The sequence below is a fragment of the Pelodiscus sinensis genome, chromosome 3 (genome assembly GCF_052426305.1).
Source record: "Pelodiscus sinensis isolate ZL-2025 chromosome 3, ASM5242630v1, whole genome shotgun sequence".
Taxonomy (NCBI): Eukaryota; Metazoa; Chordata; order Testudines; family Trionychidae; genus Pelodiscus; species Pelodiscus sinensis.
In genome coordinates this window covers 73,630,971-73,647,051 of record NC_143054.1, presented here as the reverse complement: position 1 = coordinate 73,647,051, position 16,081 = coordinate 73,630,971, and the positions used below count along the sequence as shown (strand labels likewise).

At 38.0% G+C, this 16,081-nt stretch overlaps 1 protein-coding gene across 2 annotated transcripts in view; it reads left to right on the top strand.

Moving 5' to 3' along the window:
- The window catches only part of ASCC3 (activating signal cointegrator 1 complex subunit 3), a 410,940-nt gene that overhangs the window by 62,756 nt on the left and 332,103 nt on the right, over nt 1–16,081 (top strand). For both annotated transcript variants that reach the window (XM_006118439.3, XM_075923934.2), the window contains exons 5-8: nt 4,346–4,466; nt 7,381–7,588; nt 8,181–8,322; nt 8,922–9,047. In XM_006118439.3, the coding sequence (XP_006118501.3) occupies nt 4,346–4,466; nt 7,381–7,588; nt 8,181–8,322; nt 8,922–9,047 (597 nt within the window). The remainder of the gene's footprint in view (nt 1–4,345; nt 4,467–7,380; nt 7,589–8,180; nt 8,323–8,921; nt 9,048–16,081) is intronic.

Sequence of the window (16,081 nt, the reverse complement as noted above, 5' to 3'; positions counted from 1 at the left end):
ATGTTTTTCAAGTGGTGTACTGATGCAGTAAATAAGACGGACAAACACTTGAAGTAACACTTAACTTTCTACCTCCCTATCACATTAATGGCACCTGAAATGACAAAGGAAGTATCTGTTCGATTCTGGGAAAAGGGATTCTGACCAAAGAAATTTGATCAGTTAGACTTCTAAAAGCATCTGGTGAGAGAGCTGTGCTTTGAATTAAACATAATTTGTTAGGCACCAGTTGCATTTTATGTATATTTTTCCTGTAACCATTTTTGATCTTTATGCCTCCTTGCTTTTACTCACTTAAAATCTCTGTTTATTGTTAATAAGTTGGTTTTACTGTTTTATTTAATCAATATATTTAAATTGAAATGTTTGGGAATGCTGTTCAGCATAGCAAGTTGTATTCATATTATTTCCATTAAAGAAATAATGGACCTTACATAAATTTGCAGTGTCAAGGAGAGGCCTTATGCAGTGGAAGACACCTATTTCTGGGGGCAAATTTAAGTCTGGGAGCGTATTGGAGTCACTGTGAAGTATAACCAAGGCTGGTAAGAGCCAGAGGGTGCCTGGTGTGTCTGGCATGCTGCAGTTATGCGCAAACAGTCAAGGTTTAGCTTACATGCTAGATGATTGTTTGTGACTAGCCCAAGTTGGGATTCCTTCAGCAAGGCATCATAAGGCACCCAAAATTGCAGAACAATGGTGGCATGGTTGCTCATTAACTTAGATTGTACCTGGGAATGTCACAAATACATATGGAACGGGCGAAGGCAATAATCTTTGATGGTTATTAGAATAAGCTATATGGCGTCTCAGAGGTAAGAATGGTAAAAAGAATGAGAGATAATTATTTTGCATAAATGTCCTATTTACTTTTTTCTTAATGTTAAGAGACGCAAAATAAGAATTGCAAATCAAGTGATAGTCCCCTAGGGGTTTTGAAGGTTGAGTTTGAGATAAAAGGAAACCCACTGTCTCTCCTGCTATCTTTTTAAGAGTGCATCTTAAACTGCAGTAGATAAACATGCTATATCATATGTTAACACATTAACCATTATCAAAATGAAAACCTCATATTCTGGGATGCTAGACAAAATAGTGTACTTTAAAGGCTGAAAAAATGTTTCTGAAAACACTTAAAAATGGACATGTATGTAGACATGCAGATATCTTTTTCTTAAAACTGCAGCAACTTAATCTTGGCTCGAAACAATGCGAAGTCAAATTAATTCTATCAACATAATCTATAAATAGTGGTGTAAAGTGATGATGAGTAATTAGATGATTAAAAACATATGTCGGAATACTTTTAGCATGATTATACTATAAAAGTACATTGGTCTTCCATTAGATATACAGAACCTTTTGACACAAGCTGTCTAGTATAGGCAATCTATTAACAGAAGGAATATATTAACCCCACATTGGCCATTCATAATCATAGAATGAGTTTAAAAATTGCTAAAAGATTTTATAAGGCTTTGCCATATAGAAAATACAATATAATGGGGACAGAATGTGAAATAAAGGGCAGAAACTACTGAAATAATGCATGAAAGTGCCAGTCTGTCCAGATAGAGAATGTGTAATACAAAGTAATAAGCAATTTGAGACATACTTAGTGAGGGAGTGACACACCAAGAGAATGCGTCTTTGAGGGTATGTCTACACTAGAGAATTTTGTCGGAAAAGCGGCTATTTTTTCTGACACAACCTGAGTTACATCCACCCTGCAATGGTATTCTTCCAAAAGTAAATCGAAAGAACAGAGGGGGTTTTCCGGCTTTGCTAATCCTCTTTCTACGAGGAAGAAGCCTTTTCCTGAAAGAGCTCTTTCAGAAAAAGGCATGTGTAGATGGGGAAGAGGGAGTTCTTTTGAAAGAAGAGGAATGAGGAAAAAGCACAGGTGCCCTGGTGGCCAGTCTGTCCATAGTAATCACAGCTTAAATATGAGAGAGCATCCATTCGGTGTGCATGCTATCTTTCAAAAAATCAGATTGCTTTTTCAATGCACTTTTGTGAGTGGACGCTCACTTTCAGAAGAAGTTTTTTCAGAAGATCTCTTCTGAAAAAAGGTTCTTCTGAAAGAAGCCTGCAGTCTAGACATAGCATGAGAAAAAGGCACACTAATAGAGGGGAAAACAGCAATACAGTGTAATACAAATATTTTGTAAATATTGGTAATTTTTGTTAGCCAAGAAAATATTCAGTAACAGCTGTGAACATCTTTAAGATTCTAGGCAACGGCTTTCCAATGATGTCATATCCTTGCCAGGAAATGAGTTCTTAATTACTAATGTTAATGATAATATGTGAAAACTTGACTTTCCTGAACCTTAATGCATAGGGAATTGATCTGAAAAATCTTTCCTATGTGGAAATGTGCTTGTTGTGACCTTTGTCAAGTGGTCTTTAGAGCTGAAGAAGTGGAAAACTTATTGCTATGCAAGGTTAACATTGATTGTAAACATGCCTGAAAAGCATTACATTTATTGGAACAGCATGATTAACATATCGAACAATTAGAATAAGGTTATACTTATCTAATGGCCACTCCAGACATGTGGTCTCAGTTGGCTTGAGTAAGACATCTGGAGTTATAGATTGACTATCACTACCATGGACGTTCAGGTTAAAAGACTTTTACACACTGCACAATTGAACAATATTCCAGGGTTCTCTAGAAGTGAAGATGAACACATTTTGTGTTAGTATGGTTCCTAGATCTCTGAACAATATATATTAATATAAAAGCAAAGGATTTTTTTGAGACATTTAGGTTTTGGTTACAGATTTGCCATTGGATCATTTTATTTTGCATCTTAACTCAGGTATTATTCACTACCAGAGGAATCAGGAAAAAAAGATTTAAAAACTTCACAATGCACTTTGTCTTTTATATGGTTTAGTTGTGAAGGTGAAGGTAAACTTTTTTCTGTAGCAGAATATTTCATCATGCTCTTAATCTCAATTTTCACAGCTATGGAAATTACCTAAAATTATCCAGTAAGGGAACAATGAGTCCCATTATTAATAGTAGAACAACTTTTTCTATTTAAGATGTCGTTTTTCAGGGTGTCATTTGACACACTTCTCTTGCAGCTGCAGTTGAGAGATTTCTAAATCCTATGATTTATAGGCTCAAAAGACTCAATCTTGTGCCTATATTGTTTTTAGTCCACATATTCTGATTTCTAATATGTTTTATTGGTTACTATTTAATGATAGGATAAAGAATTTTTGTTGAATATAATCAAAGGGAGGCAAAGTCTGACTTTCTGTAATCTTTCATGGATCTGTTAGCATTTTATTGTCACATATGGCATTATATTTTATGTGGGATTATTGAAGAAGTTGGAGACATCTTTGAAACAAATCTTTTAAAATTGTTCTGTGACACATCATGCCATTTAATGTATCAGAAAACTGAAAAGGGTATCTTTAGAGGAAAAGGTATTAAGAAATCAAATATCCTTGTTGTTTGTTTCTACTTATGTGGGGTAGTCTCTACTATAAATGTCTTGTGTTGTAAGTCAGAATAGCTGATTTGAAGAAATGGGTTGTGCCCACGAAAAGTCATCATACCATCTACATTTTTGTTAGTCTCTAAGGGTATGTCTACACTACCCCGCTAGTTCGAACTAGCGGGGTAATGTAGGCATACCGCACTTGCAAATGAAGCCCGGGATTTGAAGTTCCCGGGCTTCATTTGCATAAGCCGGGCGCCGCCATTTTTAAATCCCGGCTGGTTCGAACCCCGTGCCGCGTGTAGCCGCGCGGCACGGGGTTCGAACCAGCCAGGATTTAAAAATGGCGGCGCCCGGCTTATGCAAATGAAGCCCGGGAAATTCAAATCCCGGGCTTCATTTGCAAGTGCGGTATGCCTACATTACCCCGCTAGTTCGAACTAGCGGGGTAGTGTAGACATATCCTAAGATGCTGCAAGATCATTTGTTCAGTTACACACTAATATGGCTACCCTTTATTTTATTAAAACATTTTTTTTAAGATTCAAGCATAATTTATATGAATTTATGAGTAAGAAGTTCAGTTTTCAGCTATTTTATTAATAAACATATATGACAGATTTTGGACATTGTCAAATGAAAACTGTTATTAAAGGGACACTGGAGAAGTAATAGGTGTGATCTGTTTTGGTCAGTATTACCGTATTTACATGCTCACTCAGGGTAAAATTATTATTGAATTCTTAGTTTATAATTACATAAATTATTATTAGTATACTTAGTTTATGATTATTATGAAAGTCTTAGCTTATAAATTCTTGTAGTAATTTGGGAGAAAATGTTTTAGGGGAATGATGTTTTTGATTTCTGTTTTCCCGCAGTTATTCGAACTGTTAGGCCCTGAGGGATTTGAACTCATAGAGAAACTACTACAGAATAGGTCTATGATTGTGGAGAGATCTCTGTCATGGCCAAATGATTACAAGCTGCAGTCTCTACAAGGTAAGAAACTGTTGACCATTTTTCAAAACTGATAGAAGCCAGAGTTTTTTAATAACTATCTGATTAGACAAATCCATAAAAATTTTCTTCATCCCATTAAAAAGTTGTTACTAGTGTGTGTGTGTGTGTGTGTGTGTGTGTGTGTACACACACACACACACACACACACACACACACACACACACACTGAAGAAGGGTACATGATTTGCTTGCCTCTGTCTGATTTTTTTTTTTTTAAATGTGCTCCCAGATGCTCATTTTTTTTTGTCATGGATGTTGTGATGTTCCTTCTTCACCATACTGTCATGCAGAGTTAATGTTTGGTTATTCTTCATGTAGCTGGTTTGCTTTCACTGCATGCTCCTATTCTTGAAATCACAAGAGAAGAGTACCTTAGCATTATAGCCACATTTCAAAAGCATGAGGTGTGAAAGAAAGGTCAAGGTGGCACACAGGGATTTGTTTTTATAAAGTAAACTGCCTTGCATTATAATTAATTTTAAATTCGTGTTACAAACTCAGAAAAATAAAAAAGTAAAGGAAAATGTCTGAGCACTCAGGAAAGACAATACTAGGCTATGACACTGACTTCACCCAACACATCGTGGCATAATTATATTAGAACTGACATTGAAACAGACTGAGTCAGCTGACTCCTCTAGAAGTTCCCCAACTGTATGGAAGGTCCAACTCACCACTTTCCTTACCTTCCTTCTTCAAAACCCATCTCAATTGCAATGAATAGAGAAAATTGCCATCTGGTGAAGCCTAAGCAGGTGACACATTTTGTTTGCTGCTACTAATTGGTTAAGAGAACTGTGCATACTGCTATGCTGTACTAAAACATTTCAGGCTCCATCTACACCGCATCATTTTTGTGGAAGAGGAAATGCAAATGAAGTGCTTATTAGCATTTCTCATGCTCTCATTTGCATATTTTCTTTGAATCCTTTTTTCATTTTTTGATAAATAAGAGTTCTTGTGAAAGGTTTTTTTTTTTGCGCAAAATGGCCCTGTCTACACTGCGTTTTTTTCCGCAAAAACCTCTTCCGCAAAAAGGATTGGAAGAGAATATGCAAATGAGAGCACAAGAAATGCTAATGAGTACTTCATTTGCATTCCTCATCTGTAAAAATGATGGAGTGCAGACGGAGCCTTATTGTTTTTCTTACTGTTTCCCCCTTCTTTCTACTTGCTTGTTAATCCCATGTTATATCATATCTTTTTTTAAAAAAAATTTGAAACTGTATGGAATAGAAACATTCATATAAACTTGGGAGTAGGAAAAGATATTTCAGTTGAAAAAAAATAGCGTGAGCTGCCAAGCAAACTCTCTTTTCCCCAAGACCCTTCAGGCATTATGAACGACACAAACAATGGAGACACACAACCTACATGCAGCAGCAGCTAATGGTTAGATTGATGAGAGAGAAGCTGCTCATGCCTGGGCTGCTTGTGCCCTGTCTATATCAGTTCACTTGTAACTGGATCAGGAACAGCAAAAGCAGGCAGTACTTGTTTGACTGTACTGCAGATTATATTAAAAAAAGTGTGCTCAAACTGTCCATCCAGAGATCCCTGTATGCCAGGAGCTGCCAAGGAATTTAAGCTGTTTGAAGAATGGGGAAATCCATGAATAGGATCATCAAAATTAACTTGTCCAGCAATAAATTCCTTCTCTTCGGTTTTTTAAATCTCAAATAGAAAGTTGCTATCCTGTAAAACTTAGGGCTGACATGAGTAGCATGAGTAGATAGCAGAGTGCTGGAAGTGTGTGTGTGTGTGTGTGTGTGTGTGTGTGTGTGTGGTTTTTTTTATGTGGATTTATGTCACAATGTATGCCAGCCTTCTGTAACCCATGTAGACTCAGATGGTCAGGGATATTTTTCCTCGATGTTCAGTCTTTAGGTTGCTAGACAGATTGGAGCCTGACCATGTAGAAAATAATTGTGCGCAATTAATTTATTTCCTACTACATTAGCTGCAAATGCAAAAGTAGGGTTTTTTTGGCAGTAAGGTAGGAAATACATACCGTAGTAAGCATATACAGTCTGCGGCAACCAGCCTTTCAGTCTGGACTGACTGATGTGGGTTTGTGGGGCTTGCCCTGCACTAAAATAGCTTTATAGATGTGACAGCTTGGGCTGGAGCTTAGGCTTTGATGTTGAGGGAAGGGAATGGACTTCTGAGCCCAAGATCGAGTATGAACCTTAACTTCAATATCCTGTCTATACAGGTATTTTTAGCATGGTCATGCAAACCTTAGGAATCTGATCTTGGGATGGGAATTTCATTGCTGGAAGATATTTGTTTAAAAATACTCCTGTGGGTATCTGCAGACTAAACTTCTAGATCTTCCCAGAGAAAAGCGCAATAGTAGGTGGAACATGTGTGAGTGGCTTTTTATGGTTGATCTACACTTCCAATGTTAAATTAAATAACACAATTTTTAACATTTTTGGTGTAGCGAGCTACTCTGGATAAATATGGCATACCAGTTGTGTCTGGAAACCATTTTTTTTGTCTGCAGTATACATTAGAATTCCTTTGTTTGACATGGAAACATGTCTGTGTGTAATATGAATACAGTGTAGAGCAATGGAACATTACAGTGAACATAACTGTTGTAGGTTTTGCAAACCAGTTACCTCTCCGCTTCCCTAGTTGAGTTGTGTAAATGAAAGCATATTTTCCTAATAATAGCCTTTAAATTATATTCTCTCTGGAGCAAAACTTTCTATGCATTTTTAAAGGAATTCAGTACATTTGAAATCTAATTAAGACTAACCAATTTTAGGCATTAGTAAAGTAGCACTTGTGTTAACTTTTGGAAAAAATAACCTATTAAAATCATTTAGAAAAATAAGACAGTCTTCAGTGTTCACAGAGAGCCATGTCTGTTTCTATGCTTCAGAACAGTGCAAAAAGTTTGCGGGTGACAACACTAAACCCAATTATGGTTGTCAAGTCACAATTCAGTCTGAACAAGAAAAGCTGTTAATGAAACAATATCGTCGGGAAGAAAAACGAATTGCCAGACGAGAAAAACGATCTGGGGAAGAAGGAGACATTTTTGGAGAAGGACTAATGTGTTTTGATCCCAAGGAGCTGCGGATACAAAGGTAATAAACGCCAAAAGTTGAAAAATGCTTGTGCTGTAATTGCTACTTTAATGTATCATAATCATTTATATTCTTTTAGTTCACCTTTGGTGATTATATGATTCTGACTTCAAGTCACGTTTTATTACAAGTGTCGAATTTTTTTATATAAAAACCTAATTTTCTGGGATAAGAAAGCAGTCATCTGCTTAATTAGAATTTTCTTGGTCTCTTCCACATGGTTTAGAGATGTAGATTAGGGAGGTAAGCCATATTCCTTGAGTGCAGTGTAAGATTTATATACTAAATATGTCAACACCTTCATTAATGGGTATTGTTCTCCATGTTCTCTAAAAGTAGGAAGGGCAAGAGGAAGAACAAGTAAACAAGGCTTGGATTTGGTATTGAGGAAAACATAGCAGTTTAAATTTTTAAATATGGAGAGCTATAAATTATGATACACATTATATACCTGAGAGTGAGGAGAACAAGAACTACATCTATGAGAACATATTAATACTACAATATTAACATGTTGAATTTGTTTTTGTTGTGTTTTGGCAAGGCAGGCCTATGATTGACAGAATTATTTCAGTTACTTTTCTGCTTACAGAGAACAAGCTCTTCTGAATGCTCGAAGTGTGCCAGTCCTAGGCAGACAGAGAGAGATGGACTTTGAAAAAATTCATTATCCACATGTTTATGATTCCCAGGCTGAAGCTATGAAAACATCAGCATTCATTGGGGGTGCTAAGGTATACCTTTGGTGTATGACCTTTTCTGCACAATGGATCTATCCTAGCAAATAATATGCAGCTGAGTTTCTTTTGTTCCCTCAGAGGTTTTAACTACTAACTGAAGCACTATACTAATTTTGCTTCTGCAGATTATTATTTTCAAATATTTTATTTTACATAGACATTTCTCCCTATTGATGGGTTGGTTTTCACTTCCATGGAGACTTAAGTTGTTTTTTTTTCTTCCTTGGTTGTTTTTCAGATGTTGTTGAGTTGAGTCTAACAATGTACACTTCTCGAAAATCTTGGCTTAATAATTCTCTCCTTAAATTGAATTAGATTATCATTTTTAATAGAAAACAAGTATTGTCTAATTCCTCTCTGTATTATGAACCAACCTCTTGATAGTAAAATCACTGTTTTCTCCTCCCAGATTTTTTATTTTTGGTGCCACCTGTACTGTTATAAATGGATTAATGTAACTTCATGTTTAGTCACATTAGTTGCTAACTGTTTATGTGAGGACGAGATAAATCATTGGTCACTCAGTTCATTTTATCAGGCATATTTTAATGCCATTTTTTTCTTCCAGTAATTTCTTTCCCAAATGTTTGCAGATGCTATTACCAGAGGCAATCCAGAGAGAAAACAACAAAATGTATGAAGAAGTAAAGATCCCTCATAGTGAACCAATGCCTATTGGTATTGAGGAAAAAATTGTGTATATCAAAGACTTAGATGAGGTGAGTAAAATACTTGAAAAGGTAATTTAAATAATAGTTTTCTAACTTATTTTTTTATAATTAGTTGTTTGAAGATAGATTACTATTGCATTTTGCAATGTTTTAAATGTTTATTTAAAAAGCTATATTTAAATGCTAATATTGTGCAGGGTACTACTCAAAGGTGAAAAGCAAAGGGCTCAGCAGGAATTTAGAACTCTCATTCCATGCTAAAAACTGACTGAGTCAGGGGGCTAAAGTACAATATAGTTGTTTACTGACTCATTTAAGATGTGGCTGTCATCTGTAGCATCAGTGGGATTGAAGTTCTGTTGAAATGTCCACTCACAGTCCTATGAGTCTGTGGGCAAATCACTTAGCCTCTTTTTGCATCATGATCCATATTAGTAGAAAAATATTTAATTGAGTCACAAGGGTGTTATGAGATGTTACTCAAAGCCTGGAAAACTGCTGTGAAATCTGAAGGAAGATAGTGCCCTTGCAGAGAAGCTAAATGAATTCTTTGCATCAGAGTTCACTGCAGAGAATGTGAGAGAGTTGCACACCTGAGACATTCTTTTTAGGGTGACTAATCTGAGGAGCTGTCCCAGACAGGTATCAATAGGGGGAGGTTTTGGAACAAGTCGATACCTCTGTCTGGAATAATAGGTCACCAGGACTGAATTGTATTCGTCCAAGAGTTCAGAATGAGTTCAGATACCAAATTCCAGAATTACTGAATGTAATATGTAACCTGTCACTTAAATCAGCTTCTGTACCAGGTGACAGGAGGATTGGGGTGGGGGTGGTGGAAGGAACAGATCCACTGTTACTGGTGTATCTACTAGAAATCACCAACTGATGCATAGGGGGCCTTTGAAAATTGCTAATATTTATTCATATTTTTAAAATACATGTTAGTGAGTTAGAATGATCAAAATGTCCAGTCTCTGTAAATACATTTTTACTACTGTGTCCAGAGCTTGACATGTTTAGCAAACTGTATGGTAGATTTATTTTTCTCATAGAACTTGGAAGCAGATCAGACCTCTTACCCATAGGCCAGGTCTACACTAGAGGGCAAAGTAGAATTAAGGTATGCGATTCCAGTTACATGGATAGCGTAGCTGGAGTCGACATACTTCAGCTGAAATTTCCACGGTGTCCCCACTGTGGGGCATTCACAGGAGGAACTCTCCCATTGACTTCCCTTACTATTTGCCACCTGGTGGAATACTAGAGTCAATGGTAGCATGATCAGTGGTCAATTTAGTGAACACTTACTAGACCCTCTAATTCTACCCCCAGAAGATCAATCTTTGTAGTGTTGATCTCCCAGTAAGTGGAGACAAGGCATTAGTTTGATTTAGGTTCATCTTGGAAATATTACCTGGATCCAGACAACAGGATTCAGTTTACTGTTAGTAGTTAGTCCCTTTTTTCACTTTAAAAAAATCTTTCTACTGAATGGCTCCAGGGCCTACTTGGCTCCCCTCAGCTTTGGGAGAGAATCAGCAGCAGCAAGAGAAAAGGCCCAATGAGTGCAATTCTGCAGCTCACATCCTGTGCCAAGCCATTATTTCTAGAAGAGAGAGAGAGAGCACATGTGAAGGTGGGGAGACTCACATTTTCTGCAATGCAGACTGATCTTGTAGTTGACCTGTGACCAAGGCTCACCTAGAGTTGCATGAGGTATTAGCAGGAAACTCCATTCCTCACGAAGCAGTGCCTTTTACCTGCAGACAGGTATGCAGAGGGCAGAGTGAAGCAAGGAAAGATAAGTGCGCTCAGTTGTAACATAAAGTTAGACCAGATCTAGTGATATTGCAGGCAGCTTCTCAGAGCCCGTTCATCACACTTCAACTTTCGAGGCTAGGGAGGAAGTGCACTACCTGTGGAAGTACTAATATGTGCATCTATATACCAGAGGATTTCCAGCCTGCCCATACTTACTTCTGGCAGTGACCCTGCAGAAAGAGTTCATTTAAACCTTTTGCCAACTGACAGCTAACCAGGAAATTACAAACCAGTCAGCATAACTTCTGTGCCACGGAAGATAATGGAGCAAATAATTAAGGAATTCATCTGCAAACATTTGGAAGATAATAAGGTGATGGGTAACAGCCAGCATGCATTTCTAAAGAACAAATAATGTCAAACTAATCTGATAGCTTTCTTTAATAGGATAACAAGTCTTGAAAATAAGGGAGAAGCTGTGGATGTGGTATACCTACACTTTTTAGTAAAGCATTTGATATGGTCTTGCATGATCTTCTTATCAATAAACTAGGGAAATACAACCTAAATGGTGCTACTATAAGGTGGGCGCACAACTGGCTGGATAACCATTCTCAAAGAGAAGTTATTAATGGTTCACAATCATGCTGGAAGAGCATAACAAGTGGGGTTCTTCAGGTGTCTGGTTTTGAGACTGGTTCAGCTCTGTATCTTTCTCAGTAATTTAGATATTGGCATAGAGAGCATGCTTACGAAGCTTGAAGATGGTATCAAGTTGGGAGGGGTTGCAAATGCTTTGGAGAATACAGTCATAATTCAAAACCATCTGGACAAACTGGAGAAATGGTCTGAGGAAAATAGGATGAAGTTTTAATAAGGACAAATGCAAAGTTTTCCACTTAGGAAGAAGCAATCAGTGTCATACATACAGAATGGGAAGTGTCTATCTAGGAAGGAGTACTTCAGAAAGGAATCTAGGGGTCATAGTAGACAACAAGCTAAATGAGTGAACAGTGTGACGTTGTTGCAGAAAAAGCAAACATGATTCTGTGATGCATTAACAGGAGTGTTGTGAGCAAGACACAAGAAGTAATTCTTCCATTCTACTCTGTGCTGATTAGGCCTTGATTGGAGTATTGTGTCCAGTTCTGGGCACCACATTTCAAGAAAGATGTGGAGAAATTGGAGAAGGTCCAGAGAAGAGCAACAAAAATGATTAAAGATCTAGAAAACATGACCTATGAGGGACGACTGAAAGAATTGGGCTTGTTTAGTTTAGAAAAGAGAAGACTGAGAAGGGACATGATAGCGGTTGTCAAGTATCTAAAAGAGTGTCACAAGGAGGAGGGAGACAAATTGTTCTCCTTGGTTGGCCTCTGAGGATAGGAGAAGAAGAAATGGGCTTAAATGGCAGCAAGTTGAACATTAAGAAAAACATCTTGTCAGGGTAGTTACACATTGGAATAAATTGCCTAGGGAGGTTGTGGAATCTCCATCTCTGGAGATATTTAGGAGCAGGTTAGATAGATGTCTATCTAGATAGTGCTTGGTCCTGCCTTGAGGGCAGGGGACTGGACTCAGTGACCTCTTGAGGACCCTTACAGTTCTAGTATTCTATGATCTATGTGCTGGTAGGAAGGCTCTGATTTTCAAGCACCCTTTCAAAGGGATCTTTAAAAAGCAAGTTAGCAAGGAGAAATACTTATGTAAACCAAATATATCTGCTTCTCTGAATCATAGTGCTGACACATCCCATAAATCTGAGGTAAAAGGAGAGAGAATGATCTTGAGTGTGAATTCAAAAACAGATTTGTGTCTGGTCCAGGAGAGAAATTTTCAGGCCTACCCCAATATAACAGGAGTATGTGGGGAAGCAAGAAAGAGATCTACTACATCACCCTTCTCCATGGACAAACGTGTCAAATTACAAATCGGAAGAATGGGATATTGTGGTCTTCTGACTTTTCCTGTTTGTATTGTTACAAGTTGTACTTTTAATGTTTGGTAAATGCGCTTACATGTTCCCTAATCTAACAAAGTTTATTTTAAATCAAAGTCATTGAATATGTAGCATCTGAATCTGCCACAATACATAGAGAATGGCGCTATCTGATAATGACTGGAGAAGTGAGCGATTAGTTTGCTATGTGCATGAACTGTGCATGCAGCGATCTCTGTTAAAACTTCTTGTTGTTGCCTCCGTACTCTCCTCTCACTCCCCTATTATATCTTGTCTTTTTAGACTGTAAAACCTTGGTCACTTGATTATATGTGTGTCCTAATAAGACAGTTAGGATCTGCAATAATAGGTGGTGGTGATGATTAACGTAGGTGAGGAATACTTTTAGTGGTATTTTTGAGGCACAAGCATCTTATCTTGAGAAATGATTCTTTAGCTGTTCTTATTCTAGGACTCTAAGACTGAGTTGGTATAAAGGGGGAAATTGTCATACTCTTACTAGTAGTACACAGCTTCCCATAGACAGAGGTACTATGTAATTAAATTAAGAGTCTTGGAAAATCTGATAAAATTTGGCAAGCAGTGCAATGAAATTTAGTAAATGGGGCTGACTGTTCACAATTACCTGATTGCTTTTGAAGTTGAATATTAGAGATTTTTTTAAAAACTTCCTAAAACTTGTTGGTAGTTTAAAAAGCTTTGTTATATTTTGTAATAAATAAGTGTGTCTTTGGGAACTTAAATTATTTCCTTTATATCTATATATCTAGATAGATAGATAGATAATCTATGGTAGAATTTTTAATGTATACTTGAAAATACAAATTCCCTGAAGATACAGTCCTATTAAAAAGAAAAATTAAGTACTCAAACATTTACATAATTGAATAATTTCAAGGCTCATTTATTTAAATGTGTTATATGTTTGGAAATCTAGAAACAGTTTTCATTAGGTAGTTTGATAGTTCTGGTAGAGCTAAATTAATTTGAAATGCTATGAACTTCTCTCAGAATTTTAGAACTTCTACCAAAGAATTACAGATTTAAAAAAATATATTCAGTGTTGTGCTTTGGATAAAGATTTATCATTGAAAAAAGTTTTATGCTGAAAACGGATATTAAAATCTCACATTTTAGAGTTACAGTAGGCATTATCAGGCAATATTCTAGTACACTATGGTTAGATTGTAAATTTTGCTGGTCCCTCTTTAAAAGGGGAGGTTGTGGTGTGATGTGGTATCCTTTTTATAACAGATTTCTGAAATGTTCTTATTAAGAGCACTATAATCATAATAGCTTCTCTTGTTGCCCTTTTATAGAATAACTATACAGTCTTTCCATGGTGTACATTGGAAGAAAACCAAAAAATACAAGACTTGACTTCTTCAGTTGAACATGTGTGGTTTTCACTCTTTATGGTGTCATTCCTTTATTCTGTTAAAGCAAATAGCAAAATTACATTGACCTCAATGGTGAAAGATCAGAATCTCCCTCTCTCTAAATGAGTGAAGTTCATGCCATATGTACTTAAAAATAGAAAGTCCTGGGCTTTGTATATTAGTCCTGTGACAAATGCTAGTGAACTTAATAGAGATTTTTTTGTTAGATATCTATTTCTGTAAATAAAGAAAAATCAAATTTTAAACAACAAAACCAAACTAAAACATCTCTGTAAAGAAAAATGTTTTTACTTTTCTGCATTTGCCTAGCCACTATTCAGAATACAGGCAGTCCCCGACTTACGTGGATCCGACTTACGTCGGATCCCTAGATACGAACGGGGTGAGGCAACTCCCGCACATGCGCAGCAGCATTCCCGGGGCTCGCTCACCTGGGTCCTAGGATCCTCCTCCTCCTCGGGCCGGCTCCGACTGGGGTCCCGCAGAGCTGCCGGGCAGAGGAAAAGTGCCTCCCCACGCCCGCTGCCCCCCCCCACCCCCCTGCCAGCAACAGGCTGCCCCCTCCCCTGAGCAACAGGCTGCCGAACAGACAAAAGCAGCCTCTCTGCCCCTCCTCCCCTCTATACATGCCGGGCTCCCGGAGCGCAGCAGCGTCCCCGGGGCTCGCTCACCTGGGTCCTAGAATCCACCTCCTCCTCCTCTTCGGCCGGCTCCAACTGGCCTCTGCCTGCAGCAGCTGGCCACAGGGACAGGGATCCCGCAGAGCTGCTGGGCAGAGGAAAAGTGCCTCCCCATGCCCGCTGCCCCCCCGCCGCGGCCTCGCATCCTGCACGCCTCCCCCCTCCCCCCTGCCAGCAACAGGCTGCCCCCTCCCCTGAGCAACAGGCTGCCGAACAGCAGACAAAAGCAGCCTCTCCGCCCCTCCTCCCCCTATACATGCTGGGCTCCCTGGGCAAACAAAGACTCCACCAAAACAAACAAAGTGCTGGGCTCATTGTGTTAGCAAAAAAAGGACCCTCCTCCTAGAACCCTGGGTGGTGTGTGGAAATAAAGCTATTAGCTCAAAGCATGGTGCAGAGCTGTTTGGTATTTGATGAGTTACTCCTTTAGTCCTGAGTTTGTCACAGGGACAGAAATAGATGAGAAATCTTCTGAACAGGGGAACAGACAGCAAAACAAACATTAGAGGGGAGTTAACCTTTCCCTATGCTATCCAAAACTAAAAAAAATGTTTGGCTAGAGTTTCCCCTACAATATGTACCAGTTCCGATTTACATACAAATTCAACTTAAGAACAAACCTACAGTCCCTATCTTGTACGTAACCCGGGGACTGCCTGTATTTAAATTGACTTCATTTTATTTTAAACCTCTACATAAGCTATAGTTTTAAGGGGAGATTATCTGGTTAAAAGTATAAGAAAGGAGGAAGATGGCACATACACAGAGTTATAGACAGTCTATCTTACTATAAAAACTGGAAACATTTTGTCCAAATCCCAGAGATCATTCTGTTAAGTATTGTTTTTACAGCCTCTGTATAACTCAGTTCCCCCTGAAATCAACCATGTAAGTGAACTGAGCTTTGGCAATTGCATGTCTGGTCAGCAAAGGTCCTGACAAAATCTGTGTTTTAGGATAAGGAGGGGGAAGTTAGAGCATTTATCTGCATTTCTGGGATGATTCACTCAGGGACAGATAAATAATCCTGAACTGCTTTTTAAATATATTAACTAGGGTTCTGGTCTGTTGAAAAATTTTTTCCTGACTTTATCATCTACAATCTGCAGAGCTCTGTTGTGGGCTCAGTGTTTTTAAACTCTGAATATTATCCATATATAGGCTGGGAGACTGCAATTCCAATCTAGTTAGTGAGCAAACTTCCATCTGCCCCCTGATCTTTGAGGCTTTCAGTCATTGACATCAGGCAAGCACACCAAATCAAAGGACTGAAATTTA